General features: G+C 42.1%; 1 protein-coding gene across 1 annotated transcript in view; it reads right to left on the minus strand.

Annotated features, from left to right (window-relative positions):
• Positions 1-26202, minus strand: part of LOC110383485 (endoribonuclease Dcr-1) — a 47480-nt gene extending 21278 nt beyond the window's left edge. The window contains exons 1-23 of the mRNA XM_064043152.1: positions 25893-26202; positions 24727-24881; positions 22399-22558; positions 21521-21646; positions 20693-21204; positions 20144-20293; positions 18686-18804; positions 17091-17998; positions 16353-16486; positions 15675-15779; positions 15145-15277; positions 13054-14066; positions 11472-11631; positions 10636-10741; positions 9796-9911; positions 8880-9048; positions 8217-8364; positions 6916-7032; positions 6001-6110; positions 4937-5223; positions 3919-4049; positions 3711-3818; positions 1753-1923 (exon numbers count right to left, since the gene is read on the minus strand). Of these exons, the coding sequence (XP_063899222.1) occupies positions 1753-1923; positions 3711-3818; positions 3919-4049; positions 4937-5223; positions 6001-6110; positions 6916-7032; positions 8217-8364; positions 8880-9048; positions 9796-9911; positions 10636-10741; positions 11472-11631; positions 13054-14066; positions 15145-15277; positions 15675-15779; positions 16353-16486; positions 17091-17998; positions 18686-18804; positions 20144-20293; positions 20693-21204; positions 21521-21646; positions 22399-22558; positions 24727-24875 (5132 nt within the window). The 5' untranslated portion in view covers positions 24876-24881; positions 25893-26202. The remainder of the gene's footprint in view (positions 1-1752; positions 1924-3710; positions 3819-3918; positions 4050-4936; positions 5224-6000; positions 6111-6915; positions 7033-8216; positions 8365-8879; positions 9049-9795; positions 9912-10635; positions 10742-11471; positions 11632-13053; positions 14067-15144; positions 15278-15674; positions 15780-16352; positions 16487-17090; positions 17999-18685; positions 18805-20143; positions 20294-20692; positions 21205-21520; positions 21647-22398; positions 22559-24726; positions 24882-25892) is intronic.

Below are 26202 nucleotides of genomic sequence, written 5' to 3' on the forward strand. Positions count from 1 at the left end.
GTTGGCTTGACAAGCTAGTACAGTTACCTGTACAGCACACAGGGCAGCGCCACTGTAGCGAACCACAGAGGTGCAGCGAATGGATGCACCCGGCACAGCTCGGGTATGAGGACCTGTTGGCTTGACAAGCTAGTACAGTTACCTGTACAGCACACAGGGCAGCGCCACTGTAGCGAACCACAGAGGTGCAGCGAATGGATGCACCCGGCACAGCTCGGGTATGAGGACCTGTTGGCTTGACAAGCTAGTACAGTTACCTGTACAGCACACAGGGCAGCGCCACTGTAGCGAACCACAGAGGTGCAGCGAATGGATGCACCCGGCACAGCTCGGGTATGAGGACCTGTTGGCTTGACAAGCTAGTACAGTTACCTGTACAGCACACAGGGCAGCGCCACTGTAGCGAACCACAGAGGTGCAGCGAATGGATGCACCCGGCACAGCTCGGGTATGAGGACCTGTTGGCTTGACAAGCTAGTACAGTTACCTGTACAGCACACAGGGCAGCGCCACTGTAGCGAACCACAGAGGTGCAGCGAATGGATGCACCCGGCACAGCTCGGGTATGAGGACCTGTTGGCTTGACAAGCTAGTACAGTTACCTGTACAGCACACAGGGCAGCGCCACTGTAGCGAACCACAGAGGTGCAGCGAATGGATGCACCCGGCACAGCTCGGGTATGAGGACCTGTTGGCTTGACAAGCTAGTACAGTTACCTGTACAGCACACAGGGCAGCGCCACTGTAGCGAACCACAGAGGTGCAGCGAATGGATGCACCCGGCACAGCTCGGGTATGAGGACCTGTTGGCTTGACAAGCTAGTACAGTTACCTGTACAGCACACAGGGCAGCGCCACTGTAGCGAACCACAGAGGTGCAGCGAATGGATGCACCCGGCACAGCTCGGGTATGAGGACCTGTTGGCTTGACAAGCTAGTACAGTTACCTGTACAGCACACAGGGCAGCGCCACTGTAGCGAACCACAGAGGTGCAGCGAATGGATGCACCCGGCACAGCTCGGGTATGAGGACCTGTTGGCTTGACAAGCTAGTACAGTTACCTGTACAGCACACAGGGCAGCGCCACTGTAGCGAACCACAGAGGTGCAGCGAATGGATGCACCCGGCACAGCTCGGGTATGAGGACCTGTTGGCTTGACAAGCTAGTACAGTTACCTGTACAGCACACAGGGCAGCGCCACTGTAGCGAACCACAGAGGTGCAGCGAATGGATGCACCCGGCACAGCTCGGGTATGAGGACCTGTTGGCTTGACAAGCTAGTACAGTTACCTGTACAGCACACAGGGCAGCGCCACTGTAGCGAACCACAGAGGTGCAGCGAATGGATGCACCCGGCACAGCTCGGGTATGAGGACCTGTTGGCTTGACAAGCTAGTACAGTTACCTGTACAGCACACAGGGCAGCGCCACTGTAGCGAACCACAGAGGTGCAGCGAATGGATGCACCCGGCACAGCTCGGGTATGAGGACCTGTTGGCTTGACAAGCTAGTACAGTTACCTGTACAGCACACAGGGCAGCGCCACTGTAGCGAACCACAGAGGTGCAGCGAATGGATGCACCCGGCACAGCTCGGGTATGAGGACCTGTTGGCTTGACAAGCTAGTACAGTTACCTGTACAGCACACAGGGCAGCGCCACTGTAGCGAACCACAGAGGTGCAGCGAATGGATGCACCCGGCACAGCTCGGGTATGAGGACCTGTTGGCTTGACAAGCTAGTACAGTTACCTGTACAGCACACAGGGCAGCGCCACTGTAGCGAACCACAGAGGTGCAGCGAATGGATGCACCCGGCACAGCTCGGGTATGAGGATCTGCTTCTGGTCGAGGCGGTCGCGTTTGGCTCGGCGAGTACGCTCGGAGGATACTGGAAGAGCCACTCCTTTGCGGTTCACGTATCTGTGGACAAAGGGTAATCATTACTTTTCAAACACTTATGTATTTAATTTCAGGTAATACTCAAATTATGTACATATATACCTCTTCTTAAAAGTCTTCTAGTTAGATATAACAGTTCCCCAACTGTGTCATTTAGGGCCGATTTTTCAATCGCCAGATAACTTTTATCTGAGGAATATATTTGACGTTTTGACAGCTTTTGTATGGAAAATATGTCAAACCGCCATATTTATTCCTCAGATAGTAGTTAACTGATGATTGAAAAATCAGCCCTTAATTAATTAAAAACTATTTTTAGAGCCTAACGGTTAAGTGAGCGATCTGAACACGCGGAGCGATTTTTTTTAAGTTGTCAATTTGACGTTGCGCGGTACGCTACTGCGTAGCATAATTCTTTCGCTTCGAATCGCATCGCGTTCTTTTGCGATTTACCCACGCAAGACACACCGTTATTACACGCCCTTCTTTTTGAGTCGAGGGTTAAAAATTCCGTCCAAATAATTATTTTTTTTAAAGTAGCACATAATTTGCTAAATTGAAAAAACATACTTGTCTGATCTGGTCGTAGTTTAACTTTTTATCTTGCGACATCTAATTCGAGCGGTATTTTAATTGGACAGTGGCACACTGGTACTCTGCTATCTATACTAATATTATAAAGAGGAAAACTTTGTTTGTTTGTTTGGTTGTAATGAATAGGTTCAAAAACTACTGGACAGTTTTTAAAAATTCTTTTACCATTCGAAAGCTACATTATCCACGAGTAACATAGGCTATATTTTATCCCGGTACGGGCAGTAGTTACCACGGGACGCGGGTGAAACCGCGGGAAAACGGCTTGTATCCGATAAACAGGTATGTAGGTTAAACTGGAAGTCGACCATAACATAGTTGGGAATGACTAGGCAGATGATGAGTCAAGCTGGTCTCTGAAGCTGTGGTGGGTGTTAGAGGCCGCTCGGAGATGGGTGTGCAGTCCACACATACCTGGGAGTGAGCAGGTTGAGCCTGGCACTGGTGTGGTCTACATCCAACAGCGGCTGTTCCCTCTGGGTCAGGCTGACTCCGTACTTCGTGCTGTAGTAGTCTCTGAAGCTGTGGTGGGTGTTAGAGGCCGCTCGGAGATGGGTGTGCAGTCCACACATACCTGGGAGTGAGCAGGTTGAGCCTGGCACTGGTGTGGTCTACATCCAACAGCGGCTGTTCCCTCTGGGTCAGGCTGACTCCGTACTTCGTGCTGTAGTAGTCTCTGAAGCTGTGGTGGGTGTTAGAGGCCGCTCGGAGATGGGTGTGCAGTCCACACATACCTGGGAGTGAGCAGGTTGAGCCTGGCACTGGTGTGGTCTACATCCAACAGCGGCTGTTCCCTCTGGGTCAGGCTGACTCCGTACTTCGTGCTGTAGTAGTCTCTGAAGCTGTGGTGGGTGTTAGAGGCCGCTCGGAGATGGGTGTGCAGTCCACACATACCTGGGAGTGAGCAGGTTGAGCCTGGCACTGGTGTGGTCTACATCCAACAGCGGCTGTTCCCTCTGGGTCAGGCTGACGCCGTACTTGGTGCTGTAGTAGTCTCTGAAGCTGTGGTGGGTGTTAGAGGCCGCTCGGAGATGGGTGTGCAGTCCACACATACCTGGGAGTGAGCAGGTTGAGCCTGGCACTGGTGTGGTCTACATCCAACAGCGGCTGTTCCCTCTGGGTCAGGCTGACTCCGTACTTCGTGCTGTAGTAGTCTCTGAAGCTGTGGTGGGTGTTAGAGGCCGCTCGGAGATGGGTGTGCAGTCCACACATACCTGGGAGTGAGCAGGTTGAGCCTGGCACTGGTGTGGTCTACATCCAACAGCGGCTGTTCCCTCTGGGTCAGGCTGACTCCGTACTTCGTGCTGTAGTAGTCTCTGAAGCTGTGGTGGGTGTTAGAGGCCGCTCGGAGATGGGTGTGCAGTCCACACATACCTGGGAGTGAGCAGGTTGAGCCTGGCACTGGTGTGGTCTACATCCAACAGCGGCTGTTCCCTCTGGGTCAGGCTGACTCCGTACTTAGTGCTGTAGTAGTCTCTGAAGCTCTGGTGGGTCGCTGACGGGAATGACGAGTCGGGGGTCAGGTTCCAACAGATCTCCGCTACGAGGAAGAACTGGAAAATAATACAGAAATTGGAAAACAGAACCTAGATACTCAGATACTAATCCTACAACTAATATTACAAACGCGGAATTAAGTGTGTATGTCAAAGTTATAGGTTATTATTTCATATATTGCAGATGCCAAGAAACGTCAATAACTAGGTGTATGTTTGAATTCTCTTTCACGCAAAAACTACAGAATGGGTTTTGATGAAACTCGGCAGTAAGTAACTTTATTTATCATACAACATAGGCATATTTTTTGTCATTTTTTTTTTTCTCTGGATGAGGTTAAAACAACTAGCGAAAGGTATATCACATTTTTTGTTCAAATTGGTTTTTTTTATCTCTGAACGAGGTTAAAACCACTGGCGAAAGGTATATTATATGGATGTAATTTTTTTTAATTATATAAAGGCTCTGAAATTTCAGAGCCTATTTGAAAATTCTTTCACTTTTAGAAAGCTTCACTATCCCAGCGTAACATAGGCTATATTTTATCCCGGAACCAGCAGTAGTTCCCACGAGACGCGGATGAAACCACAGGAAAGGACCTTACTAAGTGCTATTCTTAGAGAAGATTCATGTAATTACCAAGTTCCCCCAACAGAAGCCTAAAACTAAGTCTGTTACAACCCCATCTTTTTTACTAAGTCGGTTAAATACAACATACTTGTGGCTGTCATTGAGCATCCTTGGCAGTCGTTACGGGTAGTCAGAAGCCAGTAAGTCTGACACCAGTCTAACCAAGGGGTCTCGGGTTGCCCGGGTAACTGGGTTGAGGAGGTCAGATAGGCAGTCGCTTCTTGTAAAGCACTGGTACTCAGCTGAATCCGGTTAGACTGGAAGCCGACCCCAACATAATTGGGAAAAAGGCTCGGAGGATGATGAAACATACCTGTGGTTGATCCTGATTCCTATACCACGGAGTGACGACCGCCTCGCTATACTTCTCAGCATCAAAGACAAACACTTCTCCTTTCTTCAAAAGAGGATTAGCCATCCTCTTCTTCCCCCTCCTCCGTCTATGGCTCTCCCTCTCTACTCTATGCTCTTCGTCCGGGTTGTCTTGCCAGAGGAGCGGTTTCTCTATGTCTGAGAGTTTTTTTTCTTCTGTGTGTTGGTAGATCAGTTCTAGGAATGCCCAGTCTATGTCTATTTTGTGGGTACCATCTTCGTTTGTAGCTGAAATTTGGAATTAATTTGTCATACTTTATTTGTTTTAATAAGTTTTTTTTTTGTAATGTAAATATAGATTTACTTTTCTTTTAAGATAATGTAAATGTTAAAATTGTAAATAAATTAATTTGTCGTATAATCTATTTTATTAATACAATAAACTTGAGTTTTCTTTTGCTTCAATTTGGAAGAATTACTGTTCCAATTTAAACATTATTTCAGCTACATAGCCCTCTAAGGAAGGCAGAAGTGAGTATTGTAGAAATTTTATAGGCTCTTACAATACAAAAACAAAAGTAAGAGAGTTTAGAAGTCTCCAGAATTTTCTGAGATTAGCGCGTTGAAACATTGTAACAGCCTTTTTATCGTCCCACTGCTGGGCACAGGCCTCCTCTCACACGGAGAAGGATTGAGCAATAATCACCACGCTTGCTCAATGCGGGTTGGTGATTTCAGACTTTATAGTCCAGGTTTCCTCAAGATGTTTTCCTTCACCTTTTTATCAGCCATTGGTGTCTAAGATATACTTAGAAAGTACATACAAACTTAGAAAAGTTGCATTGGTACTTGCCTGACCTGGAATCGAACCCACGCCCTCATACTCGAGAGGTTGGTTCTTTACCCACTAGGCCACCACGACTTTTTGAAACAAGCCAATAAAAAAAATCGGTTCTATAATAGGAGTATAGGAGATCCATAGATATCCTTACCACAGCATTTTTTTAATGATTTTGACCGTTGATAAATGATAATTTCACACCAAATAAATAAATAACGACTCACTCTTAACAGTAGGCACGATGTAGTAGTTGTTGTGCGTAGAGCCCTCGCTCTGTAGCTTCATGCCGCGTCTGCGCACTCGCAGCACCTCCGCGAACACGAAGCGCATGAACCTGATCACGATAATAATAGAATGTTTGTAAAAAAAAAACATATTATTTTTCAAAAAGAGTGTCTATGGAGTTTCTTGCCGGCTCTTCTCCATGAGACCAACTTTTTGGAACCGTGCAACTAGTGTGATGTTTCATAGGAGCCTGCAAAGGCCTATGTGAAATAAAAACACTTGACTTTGATTTGATCAAGTCATTTAATCAACATATTAGTCTGCCTCAATGTCTAGTATCACGTAGTGTGGCTACTGTGCACCAGATCTCGGGCTCAATAGGCAGGCTGAATGAAAAAAACGAATTAGTAGGTCTTTTAGATAAATCTAAAATAATGGAACGACAAACAAATAACAGCAAAGATACAAGACGATTTAATTTTGTGTTACGTCACTTTTAAATAAAAATGTACATAGACGTGACGTCACAAGCCCTTCTTTAAACCCGTAGTCACGCCTATTCCCGGGTCGAGGAAGCGGTGCAGAGCGTAGTCTGGAAGATGGTGAGTGATACACCCGTGCATACTGCTTGTGATCTCACTCCGGTGGTGCCGGACTGCCGTCCCATCGCACCATGAGAGTGAAGGAATAGAGAGTGCACCGCAGTCCAAGCAAATGCTCGTGCACTATAATACGAGTAATGTCCTGCGCGCCTGGCTCATCTTACACTGTGCCGGTTGCACTCTAACCGTGGCACCATAAAACCTTTTAAACATCTGTTGAACACTTGTCTAACTGCAGCCACACTTTTTAGACAAGTGTTCAACACATGTTTAACTTTTTGTAGTAAGACTGTGTTGAGGCTACTAGCTTACCTCCTGACCAGCTTGGCTCTGCGCGGGCAGACCCGTACATCTGCCGATGGTACGTGCTCCACAGACACTCTGACCTCGCCTGATCGGGTGTACACAGGGAATGCTGGGATCTGAAGGCTGGAATATGGAGAAAACTTATATTAATTTTCTGGGAAAATTCGCTCAAAATATTAAAGTACTTTCTAGCATACGGGAAGCCAGCAGTCTAGCAGTGAATATCTTTGTCATCATCATCATCATCGTATCGAATGTGATAAACTATATATACTAAACTGTCCTGTTGGTTAAACTGGTAGGTCCTTGCTGTCATTTCAACATCCTTGGCAGTCGCAACGGGTAGTCAGAAGCCAGAAAGTCTGACAACCAATTTAACCAAGGAGCATTACATTGCAGATATTGGGAAAGACTGTCAGGTAGGCAGTCGCTTCTTGTGGCACATTGATGTTCTGCTAATAGCAGATGATGAGATCAATCAATCAATTATTATTTATTTATTTCTCATCATCAAAATACAAGAATTTGGTAGTACAAGTTACATTAAACATGGAGACTTGTGTCTAAAGTAAGTTAATCCTGTATTACAGAACACCAGACTTACCCAAGATGATGCATTTGTGTTATAAGTAAATTACTATCAAGATTGTTTACCTTCAGTTAAGTGCTTACTCAGATAGAGTATTTAGGTCTTTACAAGCACGAAAAAAAGCATGAAAGTCAAAGAGATTTAACTAAATAATGGTGAGTTTAGTTCAAAAGTATGTAGCTTTCTATAGAGCGATACGGGCAAAAAACTGAATCCTACTTATATTATAATCCTACTTATATTATTATATTATCCTACTTATATTATAAATGTGAAAGTTTGTGAGAATGTATGGATGTATGTTTGTTATTCAATCACGTAAAAACGGCTCGACTGATTTGATTGAAATTAGGTATGTAGATAGGTGATACCCTGGATTAACACATAGGCTACTTTTTAACAACACACCACGCGGGCGAAGCCGCTGGCGGAAGCTAGTATATTATAAATGTGAAAGTTTGTGAGAATGTATGGATGTATGTTTGTTATTCTTTCACGCTAAAACGGCTGGACCGATTTGGTTGAAATTTGGTAGGTAGATAGGTGATACCCTGGATTAACACATAGGCCATTTTTTTATCAACACACCACGCGGCCGAAGCCGCTAGCGGAAGCTAGTATATATATTTTTGTACGTATATACTGAGTTATCGCGTAGACACTAGCTACGGGACTTCTTTCGTGAAATGGACTTTACTTCGATGTATATAGAACTGACCTGTCAGGCTCGTGGCGGGACATGAGTATGCCTATAGCTTGGCTGGCGAGCTGCGGCGCGTGCAGGCGGCGGCCGCGCGTGTTGTAGCGCTCCGGCAGAGCACACCACAGCTTGCACACTATCGCGTATAGCATGTTGCGCTTTTTACCTGAGAAGACGATAAAATTATTTCATTACATCATCATCATCTTCCGAGCCTTTTTCCTAACTATGTTGAGGTCGGCTTCCAGTCTAACAAGATGCAGCTGAGTAACAGTGCTTTACAAGAAGCGACTGCTTATCTGACCTCCTCAACCCAGTTACGCGGGCAACCCGATGCCCCTTGGTTAGACTTGGTTTCATTACATCATTTGTTGAAAAAGATGGATGAAGAGGAAGAGGAAGACCTAAGAAAAGACGGATGGATTGCCTGAAAGATGACATGAATAAGAAGGGAGTGAGTGTCAGTATGACGAGTGATAGGGGAAATGGAAGAGGATGACATATTGCGCCGACCCCAAATAAAATTGAGAACAGGGCAGGAGGAAGAAAATTTGTTGAAAATGTGACAAAAAAAAACATTTATTCAAAATGAGCTGAAAACGTCTGTCGAACATCAGGATTACAAAGGACTGCCCCAAAAACGAAGAACTTTCTTATCTTTAAAACTTCTGCAAGACTCACCTCCCCCCTCTTTCCTGACTTCCTCACCCGCCTCTTCCTTCTGAGTATCCTCCGGTTGTCCCGGCTCTGTGTCGCTGTCTATGTCCAACGTGCTGGGGTCTACGCCCGGGTATATCTCCTCGTCCGTCGAGTCTATGACCGGCTGGCAGTCCGTGAATGCCCAGGCTGTCTGGAAGAATAGGGGGAGAAATAATACTTAGTGATGTTATGAAGGGCCAGTAAGTCTGACACCAGTCTAACCAAGGGGTATGGGTTGCCCGAGTAACTGGGTTGAGGAGGTCAGATAGGCAGTCGCTTCTTGTCGTCAATCGTCGAATACACATCCAATTTGAAAACGTTTTAAAATTATTGTGTTTTTCATAATGATAAATATCTATTTTCAAATGGCTACAAGGCCAAGCTGGGACTGCATTTTTTTTCGGTTTTTAGACAATTCAATTCCAGAAGTTTTAGAGTTGTCTAGATAGTAATACTAAGCAGAAGAGTTAGTTTACACGATAAAATCTCAGGAACCTCTGGTCCGATTTGAAAGTTTCCTCCTAGCAATACTGTGGTGCCGTCTTAAAGTTCTCTGCACCTAGCTATATAATATATAAACACAATATACAGGGTGTGTCGTTCACAATCACATTAAATCCTATCGCATATACTTTATGATATTCTATGGCGAATTGTAAAAAAAATTACCCAATCCATTCAGTGGTTTAACCACAGGAGTCATTTTTCGTTTTTATAATTTACAACATCATGACGTGTAAAGCAGAGATAAAGTTAGGAGTATCGAATGTTTTGATCAGTTGACAGCTGTCAGTTTTCAATGGAAAATTTACTTTCATTTCATCATTCATTTTTTTATTTTTACGTATTTTTCTTTTTTCTTGAACGACACGCCCGATATAATATATATAAGACTCACTCGTTTATAGTAATACTGCCGTCGCTTGGTGGTGCCGGGGCGGGCTGAGTCGCCGGCGTCCGTCTCCCGAGCAGCGCCCGACCCGCCCAGCTCAGCCGCCTTGAAGTTCTCTTTACCTAGGAAAATCAATTATTATATATTAAAATTATACTATATAAAATATACTTTGTTGTAAAAAAAACGGTCACCTAATAGATTGTTACAATTCGCGTCAATCATCGTTCACGTTGTTGCTGGGGAGTTGCGCCACTTCTTCTTCTCAGCAAAAAAGTGATGTGGGTGGGCGTTTCAAGGACTGTTATTGTTTTGAATTCCGTAAAGTGCTGATCTATATGCCTAATTTAAATAAGCAGTTTGAGTTTAAAAATAAACTTTGCATTCTCGAAGTAAGCCATTTAGGAAATATGAACAAACGATAGATCTTGAAAACAATTTAGAAGTTAACATTTTTTCGTATATAAAACTGGTTCTGCAATTTAAAACGGTGCGGACATTTTTTAAACAGTCTTAAAAATTACGATATTCAAACTTCCTATTAATTCAAAACTTTTCTGCTTCACTTTTGTACAGTTCTTATAACACTATTTATTACATACTTGAAAAGCCTTAATCTAATTATCCTACTTAATATTATAAACGCGAAAGTTTGTATGTATGGATGTATGGATGTTTGTTACTCTTTCACGCAAAAACTACTGAATGGATTTTAATGAAACTTTGCAATAATATAGCTTATACATCAGAATAACACATAGGCTACAATTTGTAAACATATTGTTCGAAATACTAAACCTGCGCAGACGAAGTCGCGGGCACCAGCTAGTATTAATATAAACTTACCTATAGGCATCAGTTGGTTATCCAGTTCTCCACTCTTGTGCAGTATCCTGCACGCTTGTAGCGCCACCATCCTTCGCGCCAACACCTTAGTGGGCATCGGGTGTCCCTGAAAACAATGTTATATTATTTAGCTTTGTTCTACAGTCGTGGTGGCCTAGTGGGTAAAGGACCAACCTCTCAAGTGTAAGGGCGCGGGTTCGATCCCAGGCAAGTACCAATGCAACTTTTCTAAGTTTGTATGTACTTTCTAAGTATATCTTAGACACCATTGACTGTGTTTCGGATGGCACGTTAAACTGTAGGTCCCGGCTGTCATTGAACATCCTTGGCAGTCGTTACGGGTAGTCAGAAGCCAGTAAGTCTGACGCCAGTCTAACCAAGGGGTATTGGGTTGCCCGGGTAACTGGGTTGACCATGGCACAGTGATACTCTGCTTCATCCGGTAAGATTAGCAGCCAACCCAAAAAAAAGGTGTGAAAGGCATTGACAGAAGATGATAATAAAGATGAAACATTTTTCTGTACCTTAAAGACTCCGAAACTACTTGACCGATTTGAAAGGTTCTTTCACTGTCGGGCAGCTATATTATACCCGGTGATCATAGGCTATATTTTATCCCGATACGGGCAGTAGTTTCCACGGGACGCGGGTGAAACCGCGGGTAAACAGCTAGTATAGTATAACTCACCACTATATTATACTTGACGGGGCAGTTGAGAGGCAGCCGCAGCGTGCAGATGTAAGCGGTGCGGGTACCATTGTACCCGGCTACCGGCAGCTGTATCTACCATCCACCTGTATGCAGTCGGGTAAACAGCTAGTATACTATAACTCACCACTATATTATACTTGACGGGGCAGTTGAGAGGCAGTCGCAGCGTGCAGATGTAAGCGGTCCGGGTATCATTGTACCCGGCTACCGGCAGCTGAATCTCTTCCATCCACCACTGAGGAGCCAGTCGGGTGAATGTGTCTGAAGGTAGTTTGCCGCAGTACCTGAGAAATTACAAGTAAGTAATACTCAGGCAACATAGACGTCAGTTTTCTTAAGACTCTTCTGTTTACTATGATTTTTCACGTTGAAGTTTCGAAGAAGATAGAAGTTTAAAGAAAAGTTGGGACATTTATGTTGTTGGTTAACTTGGGCCTTGATATTATAAATGACAATTTTTTATGGACGGATGCTTGTTCCTCTTTCACGGAAAAAATACCGAATGGATTTAATGAAATTTGACAGTTATGTATGGCTTTTTTATCAGAATAACATATAGACTACTTTTTATCCAATTGCGGGAAGTGGTGCCCTTGAGAGGCGGTTGACGCCGCTGACAGAGGCTAGCAAGCGATAACCGCATAGGAGGATCGATTAGGTATAAGCGATCGGTCCGTGATTCGGAAGGTACCTTAAATTCATCCCGGCTGTCATTTACACATTTGTACATACTTGGCAGTCGTTACAGGTAATTACAAAAAAAATAAACCGACTTCCCAAAACACTAAAAAGCCAAAAAAACAAACTATTTTTAGGTGCATCGGCCTAGAATTCGGTGTCTAATGGATGTTACTAAGTTAATTTTGCCACCGACTTCTAGGCCGATGCACCTAAAAATAGTTTTTTGCTTTTTAGTGTTTTGGGAAGTCGGTTTAATTTTTTTGTAAAAAAGTTTTTTATTTAAAGCTTTTCAGTGATACGTATAGTTGTCACTATCCATACAAGTGGGAAGTTCTCATCAATACAAAGAATATAAGTCCAAATACGAGGTATTTTACATATTCAGTTGTCGAGTTCCCTCGACTTTCTCTGGTCTCCATCATCAGGTCAGCTTCAAACCTTCACTGTTGCAAAGGTCTTGTCAATACAAATAATTTAAGCCCAAACACGAGGTAGTTTACATATTCAGTTGTCGAGTTCCCTCGACCCTCTCTGGTTTCCATCATCAGTTCAGCTCCAAATCTTCACTGTTGAATAGTGCTTTTAGGCGTACACCTGAGTATCAAGTTTTTACCCTATGTATGCCTACAACTTTCGAAGGTTGCCCTCGATTTCTCAGGGTTTCCATCATCAGATCCTGACCTGATGACTATGGGACCAACTGGCAGCTATTCCAAGTCGAACAAAAAAAGAATCACGTAAATCGGTCCATAAACCTCGGAGTAATCGATGTACATACATAGAAAAAAAAAAAACATACCGGCCGAATTGATAACCTCCTCCTTTTTGGAAAGTCGGTTAAAAAGGCAGAAAGTTTGGCCAAGAATTATCAGTTTGGCCTTGTAACTAGGTAGTGAAGGTCAGATAGGCAGTCTCTCCAAGTTACAGACCATTATATTACTATATCAAGTTACACTGGAAGCCGACCCCTATACTGTTAAAAGACTTGGCAGATGATTATTATTATTAAAAGTAAGAAAACTTACCTATTAATAAGCGCGATTGCAGTACTCAAATCAACACTAGCAGTAGGTTCATTTTCACTAATATTCTTCTTGAAATCCGTCTTATTCATCGCACTAGCTTTAGCCAAGAGTTGATAGTACATATTAACATTAGCACACAGACACACACCACTGATCTTCACGTTGTAACACTTCTCACAATTATTGAACGATAACTCGATTTCTTTATTCGATTCTTCTTTGTCATTCGAACTTTTATCGATTTTGGTTGTATTCGGTTCAATATCGGTTTCGGTTTTTATCGAGTCGTTTGTACTCGAATGATTTTCGATTTCAGTTTTAATTGGTTCAATATCGATTTCATTTCTTATCGAATGATTATCGATATCAACATGATTTTTGTCCAATTTTACCTCCAATTCGCCAGTTTCGCTATTTTGTGACGTTTGAGCGTCTACGTTATTAGAAATGTCACCATTATTGTTTTCTAGTTCATCACTAACATTCAAACTAGCGGTTTCGTCAATAATTTGGTTAATGAGATCGTTAATTCCTATATTAACAGCTTCGTTAACATTATTTATTACTTCGTTAACAGATTTAACGACATTATTAACTGTTTTCACTGCGTTGTTAATAATGTTTTCGGCATTATTTTTATTAGTGTTAACTTCTTCAGTTATATTTTCGTTGTTATTTTTGGAATGAATATTCGCACTATCGTTATTTAAACTTACATTATTATTTACTCTTATATTATTATCACCCGTGTCTATCCCATTTGCATTATCAGTTATAACTTTTTCTTGAACTTTACTTTCGAATTTGACTTTTTTACTTTTGCTAGCTGCACTTTTATCTTTGCTCTCATCCTTATCTTTATCTTTATCTTTGATATCTTTGCTTTCCTGTATATTTTGGCTAATATCTATAGGAGTGTAGGGTTTGACGAAGCTTGTGAAGGCGTCCGCGTGGTCTTCCTCGGTTTGCGGAGGTTCATCCTGAATGCCACAGCCGCATTTTCTGCTGATAATCTGAAAGAAAACAGCATTATTAACAGTAGATACTATTTGTTATCCGGATGGGTGGAAAGCGGGTGAAAATGCTAGTAGTTTATAAATCGTTAGGTAAGCGTGGCAAGCGTGGCACGCTTAAAAAAAGGTTTTAAAGTGCCCAAAGTAAGTTTCTGTACAAAGACCGGGAAGTTTCTATACGTTTATCGGCTATCATTTGGCTATCACAGTAGGTATAACCAAGGGGGGGGTTGCCCGAGTAACTGGGTTGAGGAGGTCAGATAGGCAGTCGCTCATTGTATCACACTGGTAGTCGGCTGAATCCGGTTAGACTGGAAGCCGACCCCAACATAGTTGGGAAAAGGCTCGAGAGATGAAGACTAGAAGACAATCGTAGGTACCTGATCCAGCTTCCTATATGTAGCGACAAGTGTTTAACATCTTTGGCAGTCGTTACGGGTAGTCAGAAGCCAGTAAGTCTGACACCAGTCTAACCAAGGGGTATCGGGTTGCCCGGGTTGAGGAGGTCAGATAGACAGTGCTTCCTTGTCAAACACTGGTATTCAGCTGCATCCGGTTAGACTGGAAGCGACCCCAACATAGTTGGGAAAAGGCTCGGAGGATTAGGATGATGATCCTACCTGATCCAGCTCCCTGTAAGTAGCGACGTTCTGCAGCAGCATATCTGTAGTATCGCGACTGTTGCTGCACAGTAGCGCGACTGTCGCGCGAGTGTTCAACATCCTTGGCAGTCATTACGGGTAGACAGAAGCCAGTAAGTCTGACACCCAGTGTTACCAAGGGGTATTGTGTTGCCCGGGTAACTGGGTTGAGGAGGTCAGATAGATAGTCGCTTATTGTCAAACACTGGTATAGTTATCGGCACGAATCTTGAGCTCTGACCTATACATCTGCGCAGAAGTGATTTATTAGCAAAGAACCAATCCCGAGTGACGGCTATGACGCGATGCGCTGCGGGCCAATCACCGCTTTAGCCCCCGCGCCTCACTTCATACCACAAAAGGGACACAATAAATCACTTCTGCGCAGGTGAAGGTCAGCGCTCAAGATTCGTGCCAATGATTATGATAAATCCTACCTGATCCAGCTCCCTGTAAGTAGCGACGTTTTGCAGCAGCATCTCCGTAGTTTCGCGACTGTTGCTGCACAGTAGCGCAGCTGTAGCCCGGGTAGCACGGGCTCGGCCGCGACAGAGACCGTACGAGCGGTAGCTGGGGAGAAATGATAGAGTGTGTTTAGTATGTTTGAGTGGGGAGGTAAATAAAGGTCAATCTATACTAATATTATAAAGTTGAAGAGTTTGTTTGTTTGAACGCGCTAATCTCAAGAACTACTGGTCCGATTTGAAAATTTCTTTCAGTGTTAGATAGCCCATTTATCGAAGAAGGTTATAGGCTACTTTTTATCCCGGTATGGGAAGTAGTTCCCACGGTATGCGGGTGAAACCGCTGGCAGAAGCTAGTCAAATAAAACGTCTGGGATATCATATCATCAATAAAGGAATATACCTGTGTATTTTCTACATCAAAATATGTAACATTCACACATTACTTTTAAAGTATGGCACAAAGTTATCATAGATAACATTTATTAGGTATTTCTACTTACGAGGGCGGTACATCCCATCTGAGGACGAGGTTGCACCGCGGAAGGTCAATGCCCTCTTCTAGCGCAGACGTCGCTAGAAGCAGGTTACACTCGTGCATGCGGAATCTACAACAAAAAAAATAGTAAACAGATTAAAAACAATAGAAACACCATTTACCAATAGTTTCAAAAAAACCGTTGAACAAAGGACACTATCGGCCTCAACTCGAAGCTCAAAGTCGCTCAACGAGCTATGGAGAGGGCTATGCTCGGTGTTTCTCTACGTGATCGAATCCGAAATGCGGAGATCCGTAGACGAACCAAAGTCACCGATATAGCCCACCGGATTAGCAAGTTGAAGTGGCAATGGGCAGGCCATATTGCTCGCAGAGCAGATGGCAGATGGGGCCGAAAAGTGCTGGAGTGGAGACCACGGACTAGCAAGCGCAGCGTAGGACGTCCACCAACAAGGTGGACAGACGACCTTATAAAGGTCGCCGGAAGACGCTGGATGCAGGTCGCCTCCAACAGGTATCTGTGGAGGCCTATGTTCAGCAGTGGACGTCCTATGGCTGAGATGATGATGATAATGATGAACAAAGGATGACGTAATCGAACGATGTTAGTGTGACTTGCATTCTATTTGTGCCGATAATTATAGCCTATTTTACTCGGTGATAGTCTAGGTATCCAACTCACTTCTTGAGCACGTCCTCCTGCCGCTTCCCCTGGCGCAGACACTCGCGGGGCTCAGTCCCGGGATCGGCCGGTAGCTCCGTGCCGCAATACTGTACGCTCAAGTACGATAAGTGGGGGTTACTCCGGGACATGTCCTGGGAACAACCGTTGTAACGTATCTATACTAATATTATAAAGCTGAAGAGTTTGTTTGTTTGTTTGAACGCGCTAATCTCAGGAACTACTGGTCCGATTTGAAAATTTCTTTCAGTGTTAGATAGCCCATTTATCGAGGAAGGCTATAGGCTACTTTTTATCCCGGTACGGGAAGTAGTTCCCACGGGATGCGCGTGAAACCGCTGGCAGAAGCTAGTATAGACAATAATAGACATATCCTGGGAAAAACCATTGTGAAGTATAGACAATAATATAGGCAATACTGCCCGTACAGTAGTTCCCACGGGACTACGGGTAGAACCGCGAGAAACAGTTAGTCAGACATACACCTGAGTAATTAGCTTCTACCGTTTGCATGACCACAACCTTCGAAAGTAGCCTTTATCATCATCATCAAGGGTTCCCCATCATCAGATCTGATGAAAAAACATACCTTTTCGATCAAAAAAAACATTATTCAAATCGGTTGGTAAATAAACCAGAAATGTGAAACCAAACATAAAACAAAAAAAAAATACAAACATCTGAAACAAGAACCTATTATTTTTAAGGAAGTCGGTTAAAAATAAAGAAGCCACTTACCACAAGCACCATGAACAGAATCTTAGCCATCAGTGGCTCCTTCATGAACACGATGCCACAAAGTGCATCTGGATTCTGTTGCATCTGCAGCACCCTCGCTGCATTGTTGCGTTGCATCCGAGATTTGCCTCTCATCCTGTACCCTGCACGTCTGGGAAACCCTAACATCCCTCGCTGTTGTAACGCCACTTCGGTAGTACGACTATCCGGCTGATTAACGGCACTATCCGGCCCGTTAACGCAACTATCCGGGATATTAACACCACTATCCGTTCGATTAATTGATTTTTCTGCACTATCACGGTCATTTATAGTGACATTGGTTGTTTCATGTGGGATAGTTGAACTATCATTGTTAGAAATATCTTCAGCCGATTCAGGAATATCTGTCTCGTTAATATCCTGATCTAAAAGGATTTGACTATTAATGCTTAAAGGATAGTCTTCTATAGGATAGTCAAGGTCTTTTAAATTACAAACGTAAGTATTCACTCGATCTTCAATTCTGTCGCCTAAAGATGCGAAATCACAATCTTCTATTTCACTTAACATTTTCTTTAAATTCCCTTTACTTAAGTTATCACAACCAGTAGACACGACCTCATTACTATCCTTACTATCCCGACTATCCTTTCCGTTAACAACCGAATTGTTAGGCCGAATATCCGGCGGTTTGAACTTCTCCAAAATTTCGGCCAATCTCATGATTTTCGGCGACGAAAAGGTCTTTAATCTTTCCCATTCGTCGTCAACTTTTTCGAAAATCATTTCGGCGTAGCATCGGATTTTCAAAAATACTGTGGTACATAAACACATGAGTATGAAGTGGCGTTCATAAGGTATTTTGATTTTGAGTTTTTCTAATTTTGTTAGTAACGCGAAAGCTGCTTTGTCCGCTGCGTACGGGCCTGGAATGAGAGGATAAAATAGTGTTTTTTTAAGGATAGAAAGATATATGTAGGCTTTAAATAACCAAGCAATAGCTGTGTTCGCCAATTGACTTGTTAAATGTCAATCTTTACTTTTATATTATTACTAGCCGTTTTCCCGCGGTTTCACCCGCGTCCCGTGGGAGCTACTGCCCGCACCGGGATAAAATATAGCCTATGTTACTCGCAGATAATATAGCTTTCTAATGGTGAAAGAATATTTAAAATCGGTCCAGAAGTTTTTGAGTTTATTCATTACAACCAAACAAACAAACAAAGTTTTCCTCTTTATAATATTAGTATAGATGTAAATCTTTACTCGACATTAAAAAAATAAAAAGGAGACATTTTTTGCAATTTCTTAAAAACTACAGAACTGATTTGAAAAAATATTTCACTGTTGGGCGTCAACACTATCCCTGAGTAACATAAGCTATATTTTATCTGGGTACGAGAAGAAGTTCTCACGGGACCCGGAAAAAAACTAAAAAGTAAATAAACATACAACTTAATCGCAATATTGAACTCTACACCTTTACAATAAAGTCTAAAATCCCATATCAACATAAGCAATAAAGTGGACTCGCCCATCTGGTCAAGCTAATTCTAATATTGAACTCTACACCTTTGTAAGAAAGTCTAAAATCCCACATGAATAGAACTCACCCAACTGATCGAGCACGTATAGGAACTGCTTGAACACCAGCGTGGGGTCTATCTTGGGGTCCGGGATACTCATGAACTCGTCATACATCTCCTCGCCGTATATCTCTGTGGGGTCATGGCTGGAATACAAATAAATTAGTTTAAATACACTATAAAACACCCTTTTACAAATGTCATCATCCTCCGAGCCTTTTCCCAACTATGTTGGGGTCGGCTTCCAGTCTAACCGGATTCAGCTGAGTAGCAGTGCTTTACAAGGAGCGACTTCCCTTTCTGACCTCCTCAACCCAGTTACCCGGGCAATCCGATACCCTTTGGTTAGACTGGTGTCAGACTTACTGGCTTCTGACTTACCCGTAACGACTGCCAAGGATGTTCAATGACAGCCGGGACCTACAGTTTAACATGCCATCCGAAACACAGTCATTGGTGTCTAACATATACTTAAGAAAGTACATACAAAAATAGAAAAGTTGCATTGGTACTTGCCTGACCTGGGATCGAACCCGCGCCCTCATACTTGAGAGGTTGGTCCTTTACCCACTAGGCCACCACGACTTTTTACAAATGCACGTAAGAATAATTACAAGACTTTTCTAACAAGTCCAAACACAGCTATGACACGATGTTCCATCATTAAGTTCCAGTTCATATCTTGCGGCACCATCATCAGATCAGTTCGACAGTACCATATTATTGTATTGTCATCAGAACTACATACAGCTGTCAATTTTCGTTACGCTACGATCCTTTGTGATTATATAGCTACCATTAAGGGAGAAAGTTCTCATGTCGACTTTATTTCGTAATGTTTCTTCATTTATTTCGATCACATATCCTTACAAACTTATGCCATTATATTTGCAGTATTTAAAGTCGTGGTGGCCTAGTGGGTAAAGGACCAACCTCTCAAGTACGAGGGCGCAGGTTCGATCCCAGGTCAGGCAAGTACCAATGCAACTTTTCTAAGTTTGTATGTACTTTCTAAGTAAATCTTAGACACCATTGACTGTGTTTCGGATGGCACGTTAAACTGTAGGTCCCGGCTGCCTTTGAACGTCCTTAGCAGTCGTTACGGGTAGTCAGAAGCCAGTAAGTCTGACGCCAGTCTAACCAAGGGGTATCGGGTTGCCCGGGTAACTGGGTTGAGGAAGTCAGATAGGCAGTTGCTTCTTGTAAAGCACTGGTACTCAGCTGAATACGGTTAGACTGGAAGCCGACCCAAACATGGTTGGGAAAACGGCTCGGAGGATGATGATAAAGATTGTTTTAGTTTAGTGCCTACTCAAATAGGTTGTAAAACTTACCGGTGATCATCAATGAAGTGTAAAGCGTCTTGTACGGTCACTCTCATGTATGTATCTACATCTTGGTACAGAGCGGGCAGCGTCTCGTCTGATGGACGCAAACCGTACTCTATGATGAACATTGAACTCTCTAGCAGTATTATGTACTTACCGGTGATCATCAATGAAGTGTAAAGCGTCTTGTACGGTCACTCTCATGTATGTATCTACATCTTGGTACAGAGCGGGCAGCGTCTCGTCTGATGGACGCAAACCGTACTCTATGATTAGTTCCTTGGGCTTGGAGATTGAGGAGGCCGTCCTGAAATATATGTTAAAGTGGCATTAGTAATAACAACATTATACGAATCATCTATTCTATGTAGGTACAAATATTGTAAGATACTAACATAGTTTTAAGTTTCTATATACAAAAATTTTGTATTTAATAATATATATTAATGTTACACTTAAAGGTCAATGTAGCCTGACAATGATATTTTGATTTTATTTGAATAAAGAGGAAATATTTTTGTTTATTTGTTTGTACCCCAAAGGCTCCAAAATTACTGAACCAATTTGAAAAATTCTTTCGCTGTTGGAAAGCTACACTCTTCTTGAGTAACATGAGTAAGTTTTATCCCGGCATGACCAGCGGTTCCCACGGGACTCGGATGAATCCGCGGGAAGCAGATAGCAGATATAAAAAATTCAATCTCACCTCTTCCCACCATCAATATCTTCAGCCAAGTCCATCTGACAGCACAGCTCACTCTCCAACTCTTCTATCTTCCATTCTAACTTCTCATACATGTCGAAGTCATCCAAATTCTCATACACTCCCATCTCTTCTCCTAACTCTTGTTGTTTCACTGCTTGTACATGTCTTTCTCTTTCTCCTTCTCCATTTGTCATTTCTTCTTTTATATCTTCTTTTAAGGCTATTTCTTTACCTTCTATCTCATTCTCTGCTTTTGATTTATCATTAATTTCAGTCTGATTTTCAACATTTTTTGTGTTCTCAATCTCCATCTTTCCTGTAGTATTATCTTCTTCAATCTCACTCTCTTTTGCAGAAGATTGTTGTTCTAGATCTTTCTGTGTGTTGTTTGTGTCGTTAGGTTTATTTTTATTGTCTTTATCTAAGTCTTTTTTAGTGGAAAATAGAGGGTAGGTGAGAGCTAAGATGGTTGGTTGGTCTGCTTGTGGGCATCTCTTGTATGATCGCATTATCTGTAAATAAAAATAATATTTAAGACTGAAGAATTACTATTATTGAACATTTGGTCATATAAAATTATGTTTGGACCCTAAAGGTAAATACTAACCAATTTGAAACACAACATAAGTTATATTTTGTGGTGTCGGACTGTCATCCCATTGGGTTATGAGAGTGAAGGAATAGTGAGTGCACCTGTGTCCAAGCAAATGCTCGTGCACTATAATATGTCCTGCGCAGCTGGCTGATCTCCTTACATGAGAACAGCCGCCGTGGCTGAAATCGTCCTTGGAGGCTATTATTGCCTACTCAAATGGAGTATGTACTTACATATTTCAAGTCCTGGTCGCTGTATATGAGGTGGCAGCTGTCTATGATGAGCACGTTGATGTTGCTGATGCTAAGGAGTTGTTCCTCTAGTAGCTGCTTCAGCACTGACGAGGTGCAGATCAGGACCTGGGAAAGGTGTTCAAAAAAATATGTTAGAAAGCTGATCTAGAATAAATATGAGCCAGAGTTATTTTCGCATTATCTATGCTAATATACAAAAACGAAAGATTTGATTGTTTGTTTGTTTCAATTGATTAGTCTCCGGAATTACTGAACAAATTACAAAAAATTCTTTCATTGTTGGGAAGCCACACTATGCCTTAGTTAAGACACGTATATATTTTGTCCAGATGCAGTAATTAGTTTCCACGGAACGCGGACGAGACCTCAAGACACAGCTAGTATACATATGGATACAATATTGAATACATATAGATAAATAGACAGTACATAAATTATACAAAAATATACCTCTTTGGGTTCTCCACCGAAAAGGTAAAAATGGACCTTTTTACGAAGACTGTACTGTCCGTCCGTCACTAGGCTGTATCTCACGAACCGTGTCAACGAGATTATTGTAAATTTACACACTGTTATAATCTCTTTAAATATATGTGTACCAACCTCTTTCGTCTATAGTGAGCGCTTGCGTCCTTCGGATAGAGAGCTGGAAGAAGTAAAGTATGATGCTACCAACCTCCTTGGTCTCCAACTCAGCACTCCAATTGTTCACGTCACTATACAGCTGAGCAGCCGCCGTGGCCAAGTCTGTCAGTATCTTCAGCTCAAACACATAACAAGGAGTTTGTATCCCTAGATATATGTGTACCAACCTCCTTGGTCTAAGATTATATATCCCTAGACAAATGTATACCAACCTCCTTGGTCTCCAACTCATCGCTCCAATCGTTCACATCAGGGTACAGCTGAGCAGCCGCCGTGGCCAAGTCTGTCAGTATCTTCAACTCGAAGGCCACCACTTGTACCCGGGACGCGCGGGTGATGTAGACTGAGCGTTTGCGCCCTTCCGATAGAGAGCTGGAACATGTAATAGGTGGATTAATTATTATTTGAGGAAGTAAAGCCACAAAGTCATGTACAGTAGACTGCACATCAGTGGTAACTGTCATGCACCTTAACTCAATAGTAATAAGTACGATTTTCCTATAAAACTGTTACCACTGACCTGAAGTTGACTGTACCTGGCACCAAAAGATAAAGATAATTTATTTTGTGAAAACATGGGTATATGTTTAGAAAACAGAGGTGGTAAAAAAAATATCAGACCCACTTACATAATGTAATTTTTTTTTACAAATATTATAGCGAATCTTAAAGCACTGGAACAAATTATTCAAAGTAGACTGAAACACAGCAGTTTTGGAACATCGTCATATGTTATTGCTAGTAAGTACTAGAAGAAGTGGCACAACAAATTCCCTAGCAACACATGTTTATTTATTTATTTAAATAGGTTAACCAACAATTATTACACTTTTTCATCACTATAACTAAAAGATAAAACACATGTGCGAGTGTAATAATCACTTAAAGGCTAACACAGCATGCATAATAGTAACAGTTAACAATAGGTACATTATTTATAGAATATTACAAACTGATACTTTATGAAAATAATGGACAGAAAAGTGAGTTACAAAATTAATTATACTAAAAAAATAAAATTAAAATTATCTATTACAGTGCATTTTAGTAAAAATTGCTTTACGGAATTGACCAACACTGTCACTGTGCACATCAATCACATCGCTATAGCTGTTCATAGTTCTACACAGTCTGGGTATAACATGGTTTGCACCCAACACTGGCCTTCTCAGTGGTGGGCACAGTGGCGTTATTGGTTGGCGGGGATATCTCGAGGGAGCGCGAAACCTTAGGATACTGAGCAAATCGGGACAATCTATTTGGTTCCTAATTAGTTTGAACAAAAATAGTGCATATGCTTCTCTACGAGATGATAGTGAGTGCATCCTGAAGTATTGGAGTCGGTTGATGTAGGATTTAAGAAGCTTAGCTTTACCCGTTGAGTATGCAAGGTGCCACAAGAACCTTTTTTGTACCCGCTCAATACGCAGTATGTGGTCCGCGTAGTGAGGACGCCACACAACACTACAGTAGTCCAGAGTACTTCGTACAAGACTGTTGTACAATAGGATCTTGGTGCCACTCTTAAATTCTCTGGAGTTTCTTATAACAAAACCTAACATTCTACTGGCTCTTTTAATTAATCATATAGCTTCTTCTTCCGTCTAGCTTCCGTCCGCGGCTTCGCCCGCGTAGAGTTGGCTTATATCGCGTTTCCAAGAGAATTCTTCAAGTCCGGGATAAAAACTATCCTATTGACCTCACGGAGCCCGAGACCTTACCAACAAATGCAAAACAGTGGAAATCGGTTCGTGCGTTCTGGAGTTATACCGCAGGAAGGAAAACCCGACTTATTTTTATACAATGGATTGCAATAGTCAGGTTAATAGTGAAGGCACACTTATCAGAATATACTGCGACAGCCATGGCAAATGAATCTAATACTAGGGACGCTCAGCACACACTCTTATGTGAAGTTATGTTTATAATTCCTTTACAACTGTCATACATAATGGGTGTCATATCTGATGATTGATACAATTCAACCAATTCGCAAAATGCGCGAGGTTACATACAATATCATGTACATAATTCTTAGTTACTCCTTATAAAATACTGATACACAATTGATAGATAGATACAAAGATATTCTTTATTAGGTACCTACACCAATTTTTCAATTTTGATCTTAAACTAGTTAAAGTAGGTGACAAAATGGGCGGTCTTATCGCTAAGAGCAATCTCTTCCAGACAACCTTAGGATGGATTGAGAAGAGAAGGTAAAGATTATATGGTAGGCAGTTAGGATTGCGCAATTGCATCCAGTTAGACAACAAGCCAACCCCAACATAGTGGGGAAAAGTCTAGGCAGATGATGAATTCTAAAGTGCCAGTTGCCAGTTTTATCTTTCAAAATCGAAAACAAATTGTTTTTATTTCAAATAGGCTTTTGCAGGCTCTTATGAAACGTCACATTAATTGCATGGTTCCAAAAAATTGGTCTTATGGAGAAGAACCAGCAAGAAACTCTATATACACTCTTTCAAAAAGTTTTACTGTTGAAATTCCTTAATTGCTACTAGAATCACAAAGCAATTTACCCGCGGATCTGATAGGCCTTCTCATACAGCAACCTCACGGGTATGAAGCTAGCGTATTCTACTGCGAGAATGTTCTTGGTGGCGGCGGCGGCAGCGAGGCGCGCGCCCCCCTCCGCTGACGTGAAGCGAGAACAGCATGCTTCCATCATCGTGAACTGGAATGAGAAGGGAATTTTGAAGCTTAATCCATCATGTTTTTCTGGACTGCATTGTGGAGAACCTTTTGTGGGCCTCTCAAAACTGTTTAGGAGATTTGATAATATATGTCCACGTTTTGCTTTCGAAGAAGCTATCCATACTAATATATCTAATGAAAAGGTTTTTTTTTGTTTTAAAGGCTCTGAAACGACTGAAATTATTTTAAAAATTCAGGTATGGTCAGTAGTTCCCATGGGACATGGCTAGTGGAGTACATATATATTGATAAGATTGTGTGCATAAATGTTTAGGTTATTTCAGCTTAGGCAGGCACTACTTGACGTTACTGGCACTTGTTGCAAGAGAATTGACATAATGTCTCCAATGAAAGTTTAATTGCCAACACCTTGGTTTTTATCAGTTCAGTAGTTTTCTATAAAAACGTAACAGACAAACAGAATTACTATTATTTGTGTTAGCCAGTAATTTTATAACCCTTTGAGGAAAGGCTAGGCAAATGATAATGGTATCTACTTGCAGAAATTAGCGAGCATTAGTACCTACATAATTATCATGTGCTGATAGTCTGCAATGGTTTCACTATTAAATAGCTGAAAATTTTCAGAAAGAATGAATAAATATCAGGACACCTTTCACACACAGTCGGTTAGCCCTATAGTAAGCTATTGATTAGCTTGTGTTGTGGGTGCCAACAGAAGTGGCACATAACATATATACACTCAGACCACAGCCAACCAATATGCTCATCACACATGTTGACCATACCGGGAATCGAACCCGGGACTATCAATTCGACAGGCCGGCATGGTGACCATTGCGCCTACTAGTTCGTCATTTCTTGGTCTTCTTAATGATAGTAATTTTAAACGGGGGTAAACAAAGCTACTTATTATCTAGATGTAAATATTAATTGGCAACAAGATATAGACAGTACAAGCATTAATGTAACCATTATCCAATAAGAATAGAGGTTAACAAAGATATTGAATTAACCATAAATTACTCACGTTTCAAACTCCTAACGGCTGCTAAACGCTAAAACACGAACATAACACCTCGTTTCTTTCGAAACAATGAAACAAACTGTTATCAGAACCGTGAAATATGATCACTAAAGCCGACACATACTTATAAGCTACATGTTTTCGCAAAAACACGACTTATAAGACAAACTAAGCCGCTATACGATGATGTAAGCCCTGTTCTATTATCGCAGAACGTTTATTCCTAGTTGTTAAGAATATAATCGACAATTTAAGTAACAAACAAGTCGGAATAAAGCTCAGCAAGTAGCGATCGGGAGTCGCAAACTATGCA

This window comes from Helicoverpa armigera, chromosome 31 (assembly GCF_030705265.1).
Source record: "Helicoverpa armigera isolate CAAS_96S chromosome 31, ASM3070526v1, whole genome shotgun sequence".
Classification (NCBI taxonomy): Eukaryota; Metazoa; Arthropoda; class Insecta; order Lepidoptera; family Noctuidae; genus Helicoverpa; species Helicoverpa armigera.